Genomic DNA, 16,044 nt, shown 5'->3' on the forward strand with positions numbered 1-16,044 from the left:
ATGACAGAACGCAGAATAATGATCTCAGAGCTTAATGAAGGGCAGTATACCGCACTAAAAGTTGCTGGGATTAATTCTGTGCTAGAAGCTTTTGGTAATTTGGAATTGTCTGCAAAGTACTTTTTTCTTGTTACCTGTGGTTTTATGAAACAACCTGTTTTAGAGAGCCGGGAATGGTTGGGACCATGTTTTGCTGGCACATAAATGGGTACAAACTGGAACACAGGAGGTTCCACTTAAATATGAGAAGAAACTTGTTCCCGGTGAGGGTGGCAGAGCCTGGCCCAGGCTGCCCAGGGAGGTTGTGGAGTCTCCTTCTCTGCAGACATTCAAACCCGCCTGGACACCTTCCTGTGGAACCTCAGCTGGGTGTTCCTGCTCCATGGGGGGATTGCACTGGATGAGCTTTCCAGGGCCCTTCAACCCCTGACACTCTGGGATAATTGACCATCCCCTGCAATTTGTCCACAACACATCTGTGGAAGGTGGTCGCCTAAAAGACGCTTTAGCATAAAGTTACTCTGAAATAGCTGTAATACCTTGAATTAGGAAATACACTGGAAGCTGCAAAACAGTTTTTCTTCTATCCTCTTTGGTACAAATCTGCATTATCAGCTATTATTACTTTATACAGTGGTTGATGTTTTAAGGATCTGTTTCTTTTTGCTCTGTTTCATGATATTCACTGGAGATCCCGGTTTTGTGAATTATCCAATAACCCTTTTGACCCTCATGTGACCGATTGGGAAGCGACCTGAAATTGAGATGGTTTTGCTTCCCTCCGCTCCCCAGTGCAGACGTAGTGCACAGGTTTTAGTCTTGTTTTTGCTGAGCCGTGCAGCTGGGCTTCTGTAATATCAGTTTTATCTTATTTCTCCTGATTCCTTTCCCCACTTGCACTGTATCAGCTACCACGTCAGCAAGTGCCTTATATTTCTTCCTTAGCTGACTTTTCCTATAAATCTTTTGATTTTCATTGCAGGGTGATTAGGATAATCTAGGGGAGATCCTGTAACCATCTAAACAACTGGTTGGCTGTGGTAGGGTGTTGCTGGAACACATTGTTGGGCTTCAAAACTCTTGTGGACACCTGAAACTGTCCTGGGGTGCTCAAAGGAGGGAACCCAAACCCAGGGGGCTGTTGTGGGTCCCCTCCTGGTGACGAGCTGTGACAGGAGGGGGTTTGGCCCCAGTTAATTTGCCTGGTCTCCTAGGAGGTAGAAGGTGGGGATATAGGCACCTTCTTGGGGGTGTTGAAGGCGCTGCTGAAGAGATGGTGACAACTTTGGTCGCTTGAGTGCGGAACAGCGGGATTTACACTCCAAAGTGCTGTTTCAGCAGAAGAAAGCACCCGAGGACTGTGACCATCGCGGTGTAGGAGTCTGGCAGGACTGCGTGCTACCGGCGTCGCAACTGCGCGTTCTTCCTTGTGCTCGCTCCTTTCTTTATGGCCTTTCTAAAACCTCCTTTTCTTCTGACACGTGTCCCTTAGAACAACTTGTTCCCCCTCTGTGATTCATTTTTGATTGACAGCCTAAGTAGTTATAGAGTCTTTTGTACTAAACCTTTTGTACCGAGGCAGCGAGGTGTTGCAGCTCCCCCATCTGCCTTCTCTTGGTTTGTTTCTGGGGGTCGGGACCTCCCAAAACTCAAGTGTTGGTGATGGGGCTGGTGGGCTGACGCTGCAGCCCGAGCCTGTGCGATGGATGCTCTTCAAACGCCGCCGCTCACACCAACATCCAGGCTCCGGCTCTGTGTCCTTCAGTGCTTGGGCATCCATGGGGCAGTGGTGATGCCATCGCACCCACCAGCATTTACTTCTGGCAGCGTTTGTTCTGCTTCATCCTATTTCTCTTTGCTTGTACTTCACTGTTGCTTTTTGTGTGGTGGACACGCACTTGGGTATTTCTGGTGAAACTTGGGCTCGAGGCTGAAGTAACTTGTCCTGTGTATTGATGGGGATGGTTGTGAATGAGAAACAATTCAAAATGTTCAGGAAACGTGAAAAATCTTCTTTAAGTGATCAGCTAAGTAGTTTTTGAGTAATATGCAGACTGTTGGTTACTGGGTATTGCAGAGTGTGCTTTGTAGCTAGTGAATATTTTGCAAGTTGCGCTGTTTTTGAAAACTAATTCCCATCCTCATGGATCTGTATGGGCCCTGGTGTCGCCTTCACAAGGATCCTTCCAGGAAAAACTGAGGTATGTTGGTGTTCTCCAAGACTGAGGGTGATCTCAGATCATAGTGATTGCTGTTAAAAAGACAGATGGACAGCTGTGCCTAAAGCCAGCATGCAATGTGCTATCGGGAGAAGGTGGTACATACCATCCTAACTCCTCTGGTTTTATGTCTTTGCCTTAGATTCCCTTAATTTCTATATGCCAATCTAAATTTATTCTTGAGTAAACTAACTCATTGGTTGATCTGCTCCATCATCAATAACGTGCTCTGAGCAGCAGGACTCAAGGATTTCTGGTGAGACCACAGCTGGAATATTGTGTCCAGTTGTGGCCCCTCAGTTCCAGAAGGACAGGGAACTGCTGGAGAGAGTCCAGCGCAGCCACCAAGATGCTGAAGGGAGTGGAGCATCTCCCGTGTGAGGAAAGGCTGAGGGAGCTGGGGCTCTGGAGCTGGAGGAGAATGAGGGGGGACTCATTCCTGGGGATCAATATGGAAAGGGGGAGTGTCAGGAGGATGGAGCCAGGCTCTTCTGGGTGACAAACAGTGACAGGACAAGGGGCAATGGGTACAAACTGGAACACAGGAGGTTCCACTTGAATATGAGAAGAAACTTGTTCGGAGTGAGGGTGTCAGAACCTGGCCCAGGCTGCCCAGGGAGGTTGTGGAGTCTCCTTCTCTGCAGACATTCAAACCCGCCTGGACACCTTCCTGTTGAACCTCAGCTGGGTGTTCCTGCTCCATGGGGGGATTGCACTGGATGAGCTTTCCAGGTCCCTTCCAACCCCTGACATTCTGGGATTTGGTGATTCTGTGATGTTTGTGAGTGATGTTTTAAAGTGATATTCAGTGTAACACTGAAGTCAGGCGTAGCTGAGGACAGTAAACAGGTGGCACAGGGGCCTGCTTGTACCTGGGACTGGACATTTCTCATTGCAGTGATCCTGAAGCATCACAAACCAGTTTAAAGACAGTGTCCTTTTTCCCTTTTAGGCTTAAACCATCTGTCCTTGAACCCTGCCAGCAATAACAAATCTCTGCAGCTGGGCAGCGCTGCTGGCCCGCAGGTGGTGGAAAGCCCAACTGAGAATGGAAGCGACCCCGGCAAGAAGAGGAAGAGAGCAAACGTTCCTGCAGGTGAGCCAGGGAGCAGCTCTGTCACTGGTGATACAGGAGGGATCCACATCAGTGCAGACCGAAAACAGTTGCTAGGCTAAGGTGTTAATGCAGAGGGGGACAGATGGAAATGAAGCTGTGGTCTGGTACTGCTCGGTGTTCATGGTCCCATGTTTGTATGGTTTTGGGTGAGTGCTTGTTGCTGTCTCTGTGCAAAAAAAGACAACTTTTCTACTATTGTTTTTTTAAGCATTGTGGAATCTCTATAGCTGTCCCAATAGATATATCCTTCTTTTTTTTTTCCTAATTGGACAATATCTCATTATTAAAATCATGACCCTAATGAAAAGCATAATAAGGCAGATCAGCCTGAATGACTGCAGACATTTATCTCTAAGATAATGTAATAAAATCAAATTGTTAATTGGATCATAGCAGCTTCTGATGTTGTAATATCAGATCTAGGAGTCTTACCAAAGCTGATATCTAAGGAGTTTTCCTTGTGTTTCTCACAGAGTGACTGGAAAAAAAAAAGACTGAAATGTCTTTGCAGATTATATTGTGGTTGAAAACTGCAGCCGCACCAGCGTGACAGGGAAATGTGGCATCTGCCCGTGCCATGAAGAAGGCCTCCAGCTGATGTGTTCTGGAGGCCTTCAGGAGAGCTTTGGGAGTCTGTGCACTGGGTTGTGGTCCCAGGTTATATGAGAGGGAGGAATATCAGCTCAACTGAGCTTCAGGTTAGAGCTGGGAGGATTTCCATGTAGCTCTGTCAGTAACACTGTTATTTACCTCCCCACACACTTTTCAAAGCCAGATTTTTTTCAAACAAGCATTCGTTTTATGGAAGCTTCAACGGGAGGACAGCATGTGAGACATTGCTGAGTGCAGGTGGGCAGGTTTGGTGTCCCTGCTCTGGTTTGGGCAGCTATCGAAAGCTCTGTCTTGTCTCAGCAGAAGAGTGTCCTGTTGGCTTTTTTGAACTGAGTAAGTCCCCGTGTGTTTTCACCACAAGAAAAAAAAGTTTGTGTGAGGATCGTGTGGGTTTTGGTTTGTTCTGTTTTTGTAGCCTGTGCAAACAAAAAGAGCAAGCATATGTTTTGGTGGTACATGGAAGTAACGGCTAAAGGCCTGGTGGACCCAGCTAAATCACTGAACAAGATTTGAATGCTTAATTGAAGCACATGTTTGTATAATGGTGATGGTTCCACCTGGGTTACCAGACAACTCTGCACAACCTGGAGTAAATAACGCTGGTCCCGCTGCTCTCAGCAGCATGACGTTGTTCTTTGCTTCATTTCTCATGGAAGAGAAATGTCTTCAAATGGCAGTGGAAGTGCTCTCTGCTGAAACAGACAGGTCATCTCTGTTAAATTGGGTGCAATTAAGACAATTCATGCCTGTTGAATGTTTGTTCTGTGTTCATAAATCCCTTGGGAGGAATCAAAGCACACCCCTTTAATTGGTGTTCCTGTAAGGCCCCTTGGAGCTGTTGATTGTAGTGGATAAACCATAATGCAGATGCTCTTGGAGGCCAGTGTTTTCATAGACCACGCTTCTATAAAATGTCATCTGCTCCAGAGGGACAGAACCGTGTTTGGTTTTGTTTGCGTTGTTTTCATTTTACTCTTTCCTCTGTGCTGGGTTCAAATCTGACTTTGGGTGCTGATCCCGCAGAGCTTTGCTGGGCAACGCGTGCCCTGCAGGAGGGTTAAGATGTGCACTAAGCTGTTAATCACTTATTTCCCCTCTCGGCAGATGGTGGCAGGAATCTGAACCTCGACTCCGTTCTGATGGGCTTGCCAATGTCAGACCCGACCGCCTGGGCCACCGCCATGAACAACCTGGGGATGGCTCCCATGGGGATGACAGGACAGCCGCTCCTGCCCGGTACGTCAGCTGCTCGCTTGCCGCCCGCTTGGCTTTCAAACACGGCGCTGGGAAGAACCTGTTTCAGTTTAATTAGATAAACACCTATCACATACAGAAAACGTTAATAAGCTGTGTTTGAAATGCATTAATGTCTGCAAGTGATTTATTTAGAGACCAGTTATAAAACTGGTTTTGGAGGAAATGACAATGTGTTTTTTGATGCAAACAATGGTTATTGTGGGGTAGCTCTAGATACTCTGCAGTGGACAAGCAAAAGTGTTGTTGCTAATTGTGAGTTCGTTACCTGGAGTGCAAAACTATCGAGGGTTTAGATTGCGGGGTGACAATAAAACCCTGGCAGATGTATTGTTAACTCCCTCTCCCCCCTTTTCCCCCTTCAGTCCCTCCCTCTCCCCCTTCCCACTCAGCACAGGCGATCGGGAGGGAAAGAAGGACAGAGAGAAGAGAGTTGGAAAAGTTAAAAATGTTGTCCTAATGCTACTGATAAAATAGAGAAAATAATACAAAATATACAAAACCAATCTTGGAAGTCCCAGCAACTGCAGAGCCGGCACCTGAAGTCCTGGACTGGACTCTGCAGCCAACCGGAGCTGGATTCAGTCTCTCACTGGCCTCAGTTCGCAGGGACGACTCGCAAGGTCCTCTCCTAATGGAGCCATAAGGAAAAGGGACGAGATCCTCGTGATCTCCCACTTTTATATGAAGTATTCACGTGAATGGGATGTTATACACAGTTGGTCAGTTTGTTGGTCACCTGTTTCTCGTTGCCCCTCTCACGGGATGTCCATCTATCCTTATCAATAACCTCGCATTCCATTGCTGTGTTTACCAAAACATGTGTCTGGTTCTCCAGGAAAATGCAGCTGATATGAAGCTTTAGCTGACAGGCAAATTCACTAAAAGAGAAACTTGTTCTTAACAAAACTAGGACAATAGCCACACTCAGGGATGAGTTATTGTTCATTACAGGGCTGTGCAAGTCTGGATGCTGGAATAAAGCCAGCGCGCCAGGAGGAAAGGGAACAGCCATTATAGACAAAATCTTATCACTACATTCACACTCTCAGGACAGTCCTAAAGAGCCAATTGGTTACACATTTGCATATTGGTTACATAATCAATTTGGCGTATACTGAGCAATGTTCAGCAGAAGGACACTTCATCCAACAGTCTCGATATGTTTAAACACGACTCAACTAATTGTGCAGGCTCCAGGGTGTCTACAGCTGCAAGGTCAGTAGTGTCTGTGGTTTCTGATTAGGTGTTGTGCAAGTCACTCTTTGTTAGGGGAGCAGACTGACCTGAAACCGAGAGGATTTACTTGCCAACAGGATTAATTTTTTTAAGTGGTAATGACTACAGGAGGAGCAGACTCAGGAAACCAGTACTGTCAAGTAACACATTGTTCTGAGCTGAACTAGAATTGCTTAAAAGGAAGGGTGGGAGGGAGATGAAGAGGAAAGCAGTAGGGCAGTAAAATGGATGTGGTGCATTGAACTCCTGATAGGAAATGGCTGTTTCAGTGCCTGGCTGCACGAAGCACTTGAAGGATGCTGTCTGCTGCCTGAACCATCGCCTGCTCACCATCGGAGGGAGCATCTCTGGCAGCAACCCTATTTCTGCTGCTGTGGCATAGAGCAGGTAGTTTGCTGTATATTTAACAAACAGCATCACTTGCCATAAGTTTTGCATACAATCTGTACTCTTCTGTCCCCTAGGCCTTGTCCCACATTAGTTTTTGCTGTAGGGATGGTGTTTCTGTGTCATTCCCCTGCTTGCGTGCTTCTGTCAAGTAAAAATCAAGAGAAGTCTGTCCTAGGAGAGCGCACAAGTTTGAAGCCCTCCCGCTCCCTGCTGTAAGAACAGAGGAAGCTTGTGAGTCACGTTCGTTTTGATCTTCTTGAGGTTGGGAGGTCTGCACCCCACACAAACACCTCGGAATGCTTTAGGAGCAAAATATTGTTTTCTGATCTGGCTGCTCTGGCGAATGTGGAGCAGCTCCCAAGCACAGCGATGGATTGAAGTTTAGACCAGTTGTGTCTATAGCGTCTATCCAAGATGAGAAGTAATGGAAGCTCGATGTGCCTCGGCCCATCTTTGCTGAAGCTTAGGTAGGAGTGAAGTTTCAGGTCACAGTAAAAAAAAATGTCTAAAAATGCTTAAAAACGTACAATCCAATTTCTCTTTCTACTGATGAAGTCAAGTGTATGGTTGCGAGATGCTTTGAGAGGACCTTGGTGTCTAAAATGATCGTACCCACCCAGCTACTGCCAGTGTTGTATAGGAAGGGTTATCATAGGTTTCACCAAAAGCGTCTGCCAGGCCTGGTGTTTTGAACTCCTTAGAGTCCTCAAGGACATTTTGGTTCTAATTTTTAATTGTTTTTAATTCTGTTCTTAAAAATGGAGACTGGCTCTTCTGAGAGCCATGGGCTCAGCTTCGTAACAGGAGCAGCAGATCTCTGTGCAAGCTGGCAAGTCGGCCTGCACCTTGCTGAGCAGTGTTGGGCAATGAGCAGTGGGGCTCACCGCAAATCCAGGAACCACAGGTTCTGTTTGCCCTTGCATATACACTTTCTGCTTCTCATTATAATGTGATGGTTCATTGCCATGCTAGTTCTTTTGCTTCTGATAGTTGGATCCATTCATGCTTTTAGAAAGCGTTTTGCTTAATCACAGAAACACCCATCTTGGCTTTCTCCTCCTTTGGACTCCCCAAGCTCCCCTGTTCCTGCATTAAGGATTTTCTCCGATTGGCATCCGTACCCGTTGTTCTCAGCCAACCTTGGAGCAGGAACGAATCACCAGGACAAGACGACACTGCTCCTGTTGGCGTGGAGAATTATAAAATGTGATGGGACTGAATTGTGAAGCTTGCAAAAGCTGTAGTGGTGGGTTCAGCGGCTTGTCCTTGCCACGTGGCAGATAGCCCAGCCTGTCCCCAGCGCCTTTTTCTGCCCCCTGTGCTGCCAGCACTGAGGTCGTGTTCTTGATCTCTTGGGTGTATCTATATCACAGATGGGATCTTGGACTAACACGTGGACACTTTGAACAGTCTCTGCATTTTCTAGCAGATCGTGGTGTGTCTCCCATCCTCCCTGTCTCAGCAGTGACATCTTTGCCTGTTCTTCTGCCTTCTAGTTGCTCTTGACAGAGCCACCAAGATGCTGAAGGGAGTGGAGCATCTCCCGTGTGAGGAAAGGCTGAGGGAGCTGGGGCTCTGGAGCTGGAGAAGAGGAAACTGAGGGGGAACTCATTCCTGGGGATCAATATGGAAAGGGGCAGTGTCAGGAGGATGGAGCCAGGCTCTTCTGGGTGACAACCAGTGACAGGACAAGGGGCAATGGGTACAAACTGGAACACAGGAGGTTCCACTGAAATATGAGAAGAAACTTGTTCCTGGTGAGGGTGTCAGAGCCTGGCCCAGGCTGCCCAGGGAGGTTGTGGAGTCTCCTTCTGTGCAGACATTCAAACCCGCCTGGACACCTTCCTGTGGAACCTCAGCTGGGTGTTCCTGCTCCATGGGGGGATTGCACTGGATGAGCTTTACAGGTCCCTTCAACCCCTGACACTCTGGGATTCTGTGGCAGGCAGCAGAGATCACTCCGCGCTGATGTTTTGAAGGACAGCTTCAGGAAAACAGAGAGTTTCTTTACCATCTCAGGAGGATACCAGGGCTGCGTGTAGCCAGGCCTGTGCTGTGGAGAGATGGTGTCCTGGGACTGCTGTCCTGGGCCATGGCTGCCTTGGGGTGGCTTGGAGGTGCACATCAGGGCTGCCCTGGTACCCGCTGTGTGCCCAGGGGCTGGCAGGCCCAGACCAGCAGCACTGGTGAGACTGGTCTAACTCTTCACCGCTGGGATTTGGTTTGCTAGAACAGATGTTGCCAGAAGGGCGGACAGTAATGAACATCCCAGCCTGCACCCAGGAGGCTGGGATGCTGCTTTTCGCAAGCGTTCTCCAGGAAGCGCTGTCCTGTGCTTGTCACACTCTGTTGCAGATTGGATCAGGATGTTACTTGCTCAGGTCCTGCAGTTTTTCTCCAGCTGCTTCACATCTTCGGTGAGTTTTGTCACTGAAGGTCTTGAGGCTTCATCTTGGACCTCAGCTTAGCAATACGTGGCTGGAGACCGCAGGGTCTGTGCTGGGGCAGCTCTTCCCTGGTCTGAGTGTTTCAACCAGGCCCCAGCTCAGGGGCCTCCGTGCAGTCGTAGCTGTGCAGGTACAGCCTCAGTCACTCAGCCCAGCGCTCGTCATTCCTCACAGCCCGTTCTTCTGGAAAGGTGTATGTAGCACCATCGCAGGGAGCGGTAAGGCTGCCCGTGCTGTGGAATGAGGCTCTGTCCGAAGACAGACTTGTGTGATTTTTAATTGTTTTTGAGACAGCTCTTTTGATGATGTAATTGCTGAAATCCACTCATGACAGTTTAAATATTAAAATACTTCCACTTCAATGTCACTCTTTCCAAGCCAGGTGTCATAGACCAGGCTGTCCCAGCATCAGCTGGCCTTGGATAAATGAATGTATCTCATCAGGATACAATTCACATGTATCCCTACATCTGTATTTCACAGTTGGCTACAGGAAGGTTTGTTGTGCCTTCCTCTGGAAACACCTGTTTCATGGCAGAGGATTTGCCTCAGTTTTTGCTATGACTGTTCGTAAGTGACATAAAATGAACAACACGTGCACCCAGTGCAAGGAAATCCAAATCAGGCGAGTAAACCAACGTACGTAAACTGGGTAGAAATGTAGCCACAGGTAAAATATTTCAAGATACAATGGAAAACAAAATTAAGCTACCGAACTCAAACACCCGATCTGGGCACCAAGAGTTGTCTTTATCCAGATTGCTGTAAGTAGTAGGTTGCGAAAACAGGAATATGGACACATTTGCCTGCCTTAGGGATATGAACAGCAGGTGAACTGATGCCAGCTCAAGATCAAGAGAAAATGCTACCCCTGCACCCCTCAGTTCTGCGCATTTGTAACTTTTGTCCATCTCCACCTGAAACAAGCAGCCGGATTCGAAGACTCCGTAGTGCTCAGGATTGCACATTCCCTGGGAGTGTCCTGTGGTATTTTGGGCTTGCCAAGGTCTTCAGGGCTTCTTAGAGCTTGGCAGAGGGTAGAGAAGATGTTGTGCCCCTGCAGGAGGGAGTTGTTGCTGAGCTCTCACCCCAGTAACACCAGCTGGCCCTGTGGGTACCAGTACTGGGTGTCCCTGCAGCCCAGCGCTCATCAGCCTTCTCTAAAAGGCATCTGAGTGCACCCTTTCCGTTCTGGTTACTGCAGGTGTTGCTCTCTCAGGGTTCACAACTTCTGAACAGATACAATACTCCTCCCTTGATGGATCTGTGTAGTTTTATTTGGCATCAGAGGCAAATCTAAGAGCAAAATCAAAGAAAATTGCTACTTAGGGTCAGAGTGCTAACTAAAACCTAGAAAGAAGGTAAGCAGGTAAGCTTGCAGCAAGATGTTTCGTTAAATGCTTCTGTGCCTTTCACCCAGAATTATTCTGACACCTTCTTAGCTGCTGAAATTGCTATAATTCTCTGGTTTCCAAGGTGATGCCCTTAACCCTCTGTCACAAGCTGTCTGCACTAAGAAACTACATCATGGAACTGGACTGGGTTGGGTTTTACGCTGTTCCCATACGCCACGGATTTCTTTATATGGATCATATAATACTCACTGGGGAAGGTTTGGACACTAGGGGAGAGGTGGTGTCTATGGAGTAGAAAAAGAAGAGAAAATCTACTTGGCTGAGGCGATCAACAATGAAACAGTTTTAAATGGTGTTCTAGGGGCACGAATCTCAAAGTTGTCCCTTGTTCTCTCCCCCGTATAGATTTTGACCCAGCTCTCGGGATGATGACCGGAATCCCTCCCATCAACCCCATGATGCCGGGTTTGGGGATCGTCCCGCCGCCCATCCCCCCGGACATGCCAGCTGCCAAGGAGATCATTCACTGCAAAAGCTGCACTCTCTTCCCTCCTAACCCACGTAACTATTTATGTTTTGTTCTGTTTCTGTCTGGTGTCGAGGTTTTGATTGTGGGGTGACAATCAAACCCTGGCAGATGTATTGTTAACCCCCTCTCCCCACCCCTTCCCCCTCCAGTCCCTCCCTCTCCCCCCTTCCCACTCAGCACGGGCGATCGGGAGGGGAAGAAGGACAGAGAGGAGAGAGTTGGAAAAGTTAAAAATGTTTTCCTAATGCTACTGATAAAATAGAGAAAATAATACAAAATATACAAAACCAATCTGGGAAGTCCCAGCAACTGCAGAGCCGGCACCCAAAGTCCTGGACTGGACTCTGCAGCCAACCGGAGCTGGATTCAGTCTGTCACTGGCCTGGGTTCGCAGGGACGACTCGCAAGGTCCTCTCCTAATGTCAGCCATAAGGAAAAGGGAAAAACGGACAAGATCCTCGTGATCTCCCACTTTTATATGAAGTATTCATGTGAATGGGATGTTATACACAGTTGGTCAGTTTGTTGGTCACCTGTTCCTTGTTGCCCCTCTTGCGAGTTGTCCATCCATCCTTATCAATAACCTCACATTCCATTGCTGTGTTTACCAGAACATGTGTCTGGTTCTCCAGGAAGATGCAGCTGATATGAAGCTTTAGCTGACAGGCAAATTCACTAAAAGAGAAACTTGTTTTTAACAAAACCAGGACAGTCTGGCTATGTAGTAATGTGTGTGTGTGTGTGTATATATATATATATATATATATATATATATATATATATATATATGTGTATATATATATATATATATATATATATATATTTTATTTTAACGTATATGAGAGAAGAGCCATTACATTGCCTGGATGTAGCAGCTCTGGGGCGAGTCACCACGGACCAGGTGACAGAACAATAGGAAAAGCCTCTTCTTGTCACTGAGGGTTTGGACCCCTCAGTTCCAGAAGGACAGGGAACTGCTGGAGAGAGTCCAGGAGGTTCCACTTAAATATGAGAAGAAACCTCTTCCTGGTGAGGGTGGCAGAGCCTGGCCCAGGCTGCCCAGGGAGGTTGTGGAGTCTCCTTCTCTGCAGACATTCAAACCCGCCTGGACACCTTCCTGTGGAACCTCTGCTGGGTGTTCCTGCTCTGGCAGGCTCTGCTGCCCAACTCTCCCAGGATTTTGAGAGGAGCACAGAGTGACCAGCTTGTGGGGAATCACAGAATCCCAGAATGTCAGGGGTTGGAAGGGACTTGGAAAGCTCATCCAGTGCAATCCCCCCATGGAGCAGGAACACCTACACCAGCTCCCTCAGCACCCTTTGGTGTATCCCATCCAGCCCCACAGACTTGTGGGTGTCTAAGTGGTGTAGCAGGTCGCCAAACATTTCCCCTTGGATTATTTGGGCTTCATACTGCTCCCCATCCCTGTCTTCTGCTGTGATCTCCAGACTAGCTGTGGCCTTGCTCGCACCATGTTACACAACCATCTGCCGTATGGTAAGTACCGTGTTTGACTTGTAAAACCAAAGGGCCTGTGACCCAAGATGTATTACTGTATTAGTACTGTGAGCGGGCCAGTGGCGGTAGGAGGTGGTTCAAGGTTAAGCAAGGACGGAATTCGTGGCAAAATGGAAATTTAGTAATGTGCAGGCTTGCAGGATCCTCCATGTGCTGTCAGCAAAGCTCCTGTCTGCAAAGTCGATGTTCTCAAGCTGGTTTTATAGCCAACTGAGTGGGAACAGAGGCTGTTGCTCTGGTACAGCGTCATCAGTGTGATACGCGCTCGTCTCGCTTCCTTCATCGCTCGCCTGGGCCTGCTGATCTGAGCAGGGGGAGGTGCTGGTCTTGGGGGTGAGGACAAGTCTCTCCATTTGCTGTGTGAAGAAAATAGGGGAGATGCTCAGCACACGCTGACACATCTGCCTCACCGTGCTTGTCACCGGACTGGATTTCTCACCACAAGATATTTACTTGCCAAACAGTCTTGTGAAGTGAGTTAAGAGCTTTTAATGGCCTATTCCCCCCCTGGTGAGTGAATCAGGGCACCCTGACGTGGTTCATGCTGAGTGTGATCAGCAGGAACTGTGCAGGGTCACGGTCCCCTCATCCGCTCTCTGCAGAGCCTGGCAGCAGGGCTGGGATTAATGCACATAACCTGGCAACAATCGCTCTCCTGGCCTTGGTGTTCTGACACCTGTGTGTGCTACCGGCTGGAGCTCAGCCTGCAAACAGGGTTTGCTTGGCTTGTTATCTGCGGAGAGGGTGAATAAGTCAGATCCTGTGAACTGCGCTTACCACCCAACAGGTGAGAAACATTGTACCCTGTAAAGTGTTAACCATAAATTCTTGAGTATAAAATTGACAGAAGTTATGAACGGGAAGGCAGGAGCGTGTGGTCTTGAACGTGCTTCTCCCCGCAGCCCCTGTGTCGGGGTCCCACAGAAATCTGTGGGGCTGTGTCAGCACAGGGGAATCACAGAATGTCCAGAGTTGCAAGGGGCCCACGGGATCACCGAGTCTTGAAATCACCAGTGGAAGGACAGGGACTTAACTCATCTTTTCAGGATCAGTGCTGTTCACTGGAACCAGGATGCTTGCATCTTGCAGGGAGGTTGCAGGAGATGTTTGTCACTGCTTGTCTGTATAGAATCCATAAGGAGGTGCCAGCAGATGGCACCCAAGTTTGATGGGAGCCTGTGGTCCCCCCCATGCCCAGCATTTTAATGAAACTCCTGCAATGCCCAGTCTGATGAGTTATGTCTTCACCATCCCCAGAAGAAAACTTGTCTTGCTGTCCTGGAAACAGGTTTTTTAAGTACTTGCTGATGAGCCAGTTGAAGAATTTTGAGCACTGTATTAGAAGGAACATGCACTGAGGAGTGGCTGACACTGGAAGCTGTGCTGCCATCCAGAGACCTGGACAGGCTGGAGAGTTGGGCAGGAAAAATTTAATGAAATAGAACAAGGGCAAGTGTGGAGTCTTGAATCTGGGTAGGAACAACCCCAGGTTCCAGTATAAATTGGGAAATGACCTATTAGAGAGCAGTGTAGGGGAAAGGGACCTGGGGGTCCTGGGGACAGCAGGGTGAGCATGAGCCAGCACTGGGCCCTTGTGGCCAGGAAGGCCAATGGTACCTGGGGTGGGTTAGAAGGGGGTGGTCAGTAGGTCAGAGAGGTTCTCCTGCCCCTCTGCTCTGCCCTGGGGAGACCACACCTGGAATATTGTGTCCAGTTGTGGCCCCTCAGTTCCAGAAGGACAGGGAACTGCTGGAGAGAGTCCAGCGCAGCCACCAAGATGCTGAAGGGAGTGGAGCATCTCCCGTGTGAGGAAAGGCTGAGGGAGCTGGGGCTCTGGAGCTGGAGAAGAGGAGACTGAGGGGGGACTCATTCCTGGGGATCAATATGGAAAGGGGCAGTGTCAGGAGGATGGAGCCAGGCTCTTCTGGGTGACAACCAGTGACAGGACAAGGGGCAATGGGTGCAAACTGGAACACAGGAGGTTCCCCTTAAATCTGAGAAGAAACTTGTTCGGGGTGAGGGTGTCAGAGCCTGGCCCAGGCTGCCCAGGGAGGTTGTGGAGTCTCCTTCTCTGCAGACATTCAAACCCGCCTGGACACCTTCCTGTGGAACCTCAGCTGGGTGTTCCTGCTCCATGGGGGATTGCACTGGATGAGCTTTACAGGGCCCTTCAACCCCTGACACTCTGGGATTCTGTGATCTGTGATTCGCTGTTGGTCCCCTCCTGGCCTCCAAACATATAACAAAATAGTGCATCTCTTCATACTGGCAAACAAGTAACCATCACAGAAACACTCAGACCCTGCTTTCGAGGTATGTGTTCCTTCCAGATTCCTTCTGGCCACACTCACAGTGGTTTTTCAGCCGAAGCTGGTGTAGACTGTGCTTGAAGCGGGTGCTCCGACATGCCGGTTTCCTCCTGCTCCCGTGTTTGTGCTCTCCCTGCTCTCCTTTTCTCATCCATCAGGGCTCCTGGCGTTACTTGGTGCTGCTGATCGCTTCCACTGATGGTTTACCTGCTTTTCCTCCCCTTTTTGTAACAAACAGGCTCTTGACTTCATCTGGACTCATGTGTTTCTGTTCTCAGCTGGGTGAGACCTTCTGGGTCCTGTTTTCCTGGGGCTTTTGTCCTTCTAGTTCTCCTGCTGCTTTAATCCCTCCCTTAGCGCAACCTTGCTAATGGATACAGTCTGAAACGTGAGCTTCAGGCAACTATCAGGCATATTTGCCAGAGGGGAAATTTATCTTCCTCTGGGCCAGTGTGGCAGAGATATTACTCAGTCCTCTTAAGAATTCCTCCTAATTTGATACCGTGCTCTGCTGCACGAAAAATATCATGGAGGCACCCCCAAGTTAGTTTAAGGGACAACAGGGTCCAAAACAAACTTTTATTGGGAAAAAAAAGTACAGCAGAGTGACCGTTGGAAGCTGGGGTTTTAGCTCTCCAAAGTGACTTGAACACAAGTTCAAATATCAGCTGAGGTAATTACTGAAGGTGCAGCAACTAATACCACTAGAGATCCACACTGTGTATGCACGTGGCTTCACCAAAACAACGCCAGAGCTGTCCCTGAGTCCAGGAAGAGTCCACACTTGCCTGATACGGCGTGGGGTTATTGTAAAGGGACACACGTACTCGTATTGAGTACGGAAAGTGTACACTCGCAATCCTGTGAGGGTAAATTTATAATACACTCGCAATCCTGCGAGGAGAAATACACGTGCAAATATGCATGGAATATTACACGTGCTTATGTGGAAACATGGGAGGAAAATACACTCGCGATTATGCGAGGAAATAATTTATACATGTGCTCGTATTGAGCATGGAGACTACGTGTGCAAATGTGCACGGAAAGTATAA

General features: G+C 48.4%; 1 protein-coding gene across 4 annotated transcripts in view; it reads left to right on the top strand.

The window, feature by feature from the left end:
• ENOX2 (ecto-NOX disulfide-thiol exchanger 2) overlaps positions 1-16,044 on the top strand; it is a 54,604-nt gene that overhangs the window by 14,578 nt on the left and 23,982 nt on the right. For all 4 annotated transcript variants that reach the window (XM_065846569.2, XM_065846568.2, XM_065846567.2 and 1 more), the window contains exons 2-4: positions 3,172-3,315; positions 5,053-5,184; positions 11,039-11,194. In XM_065846569.2, the coding sequence (XP_065702641.1) occupies positions 3,172-3,315; positions 5,053-5,184; positions 11,039-11,194 (432 nt within the window). The remainder of the gene's footprint in view (positions 1-3,171; positions 3,316-5,052; positions 5,185-11,038; positions 11,195-16,044) is intronic.

This window comes from Patagioenas fasciata, chromosome 11 (assembly GCF_037038585.1).
Source record: "Patagioenas fasciata isolate bPatFas1 chromosome 11, bPatFas1.hap1, whole genome shotgun sequence".
NCBI lineage: Eukaryota > Metazoa > Chordata > Aves > Columbiformes > Columbidae > Patagioenas > Patagioenas fasciata.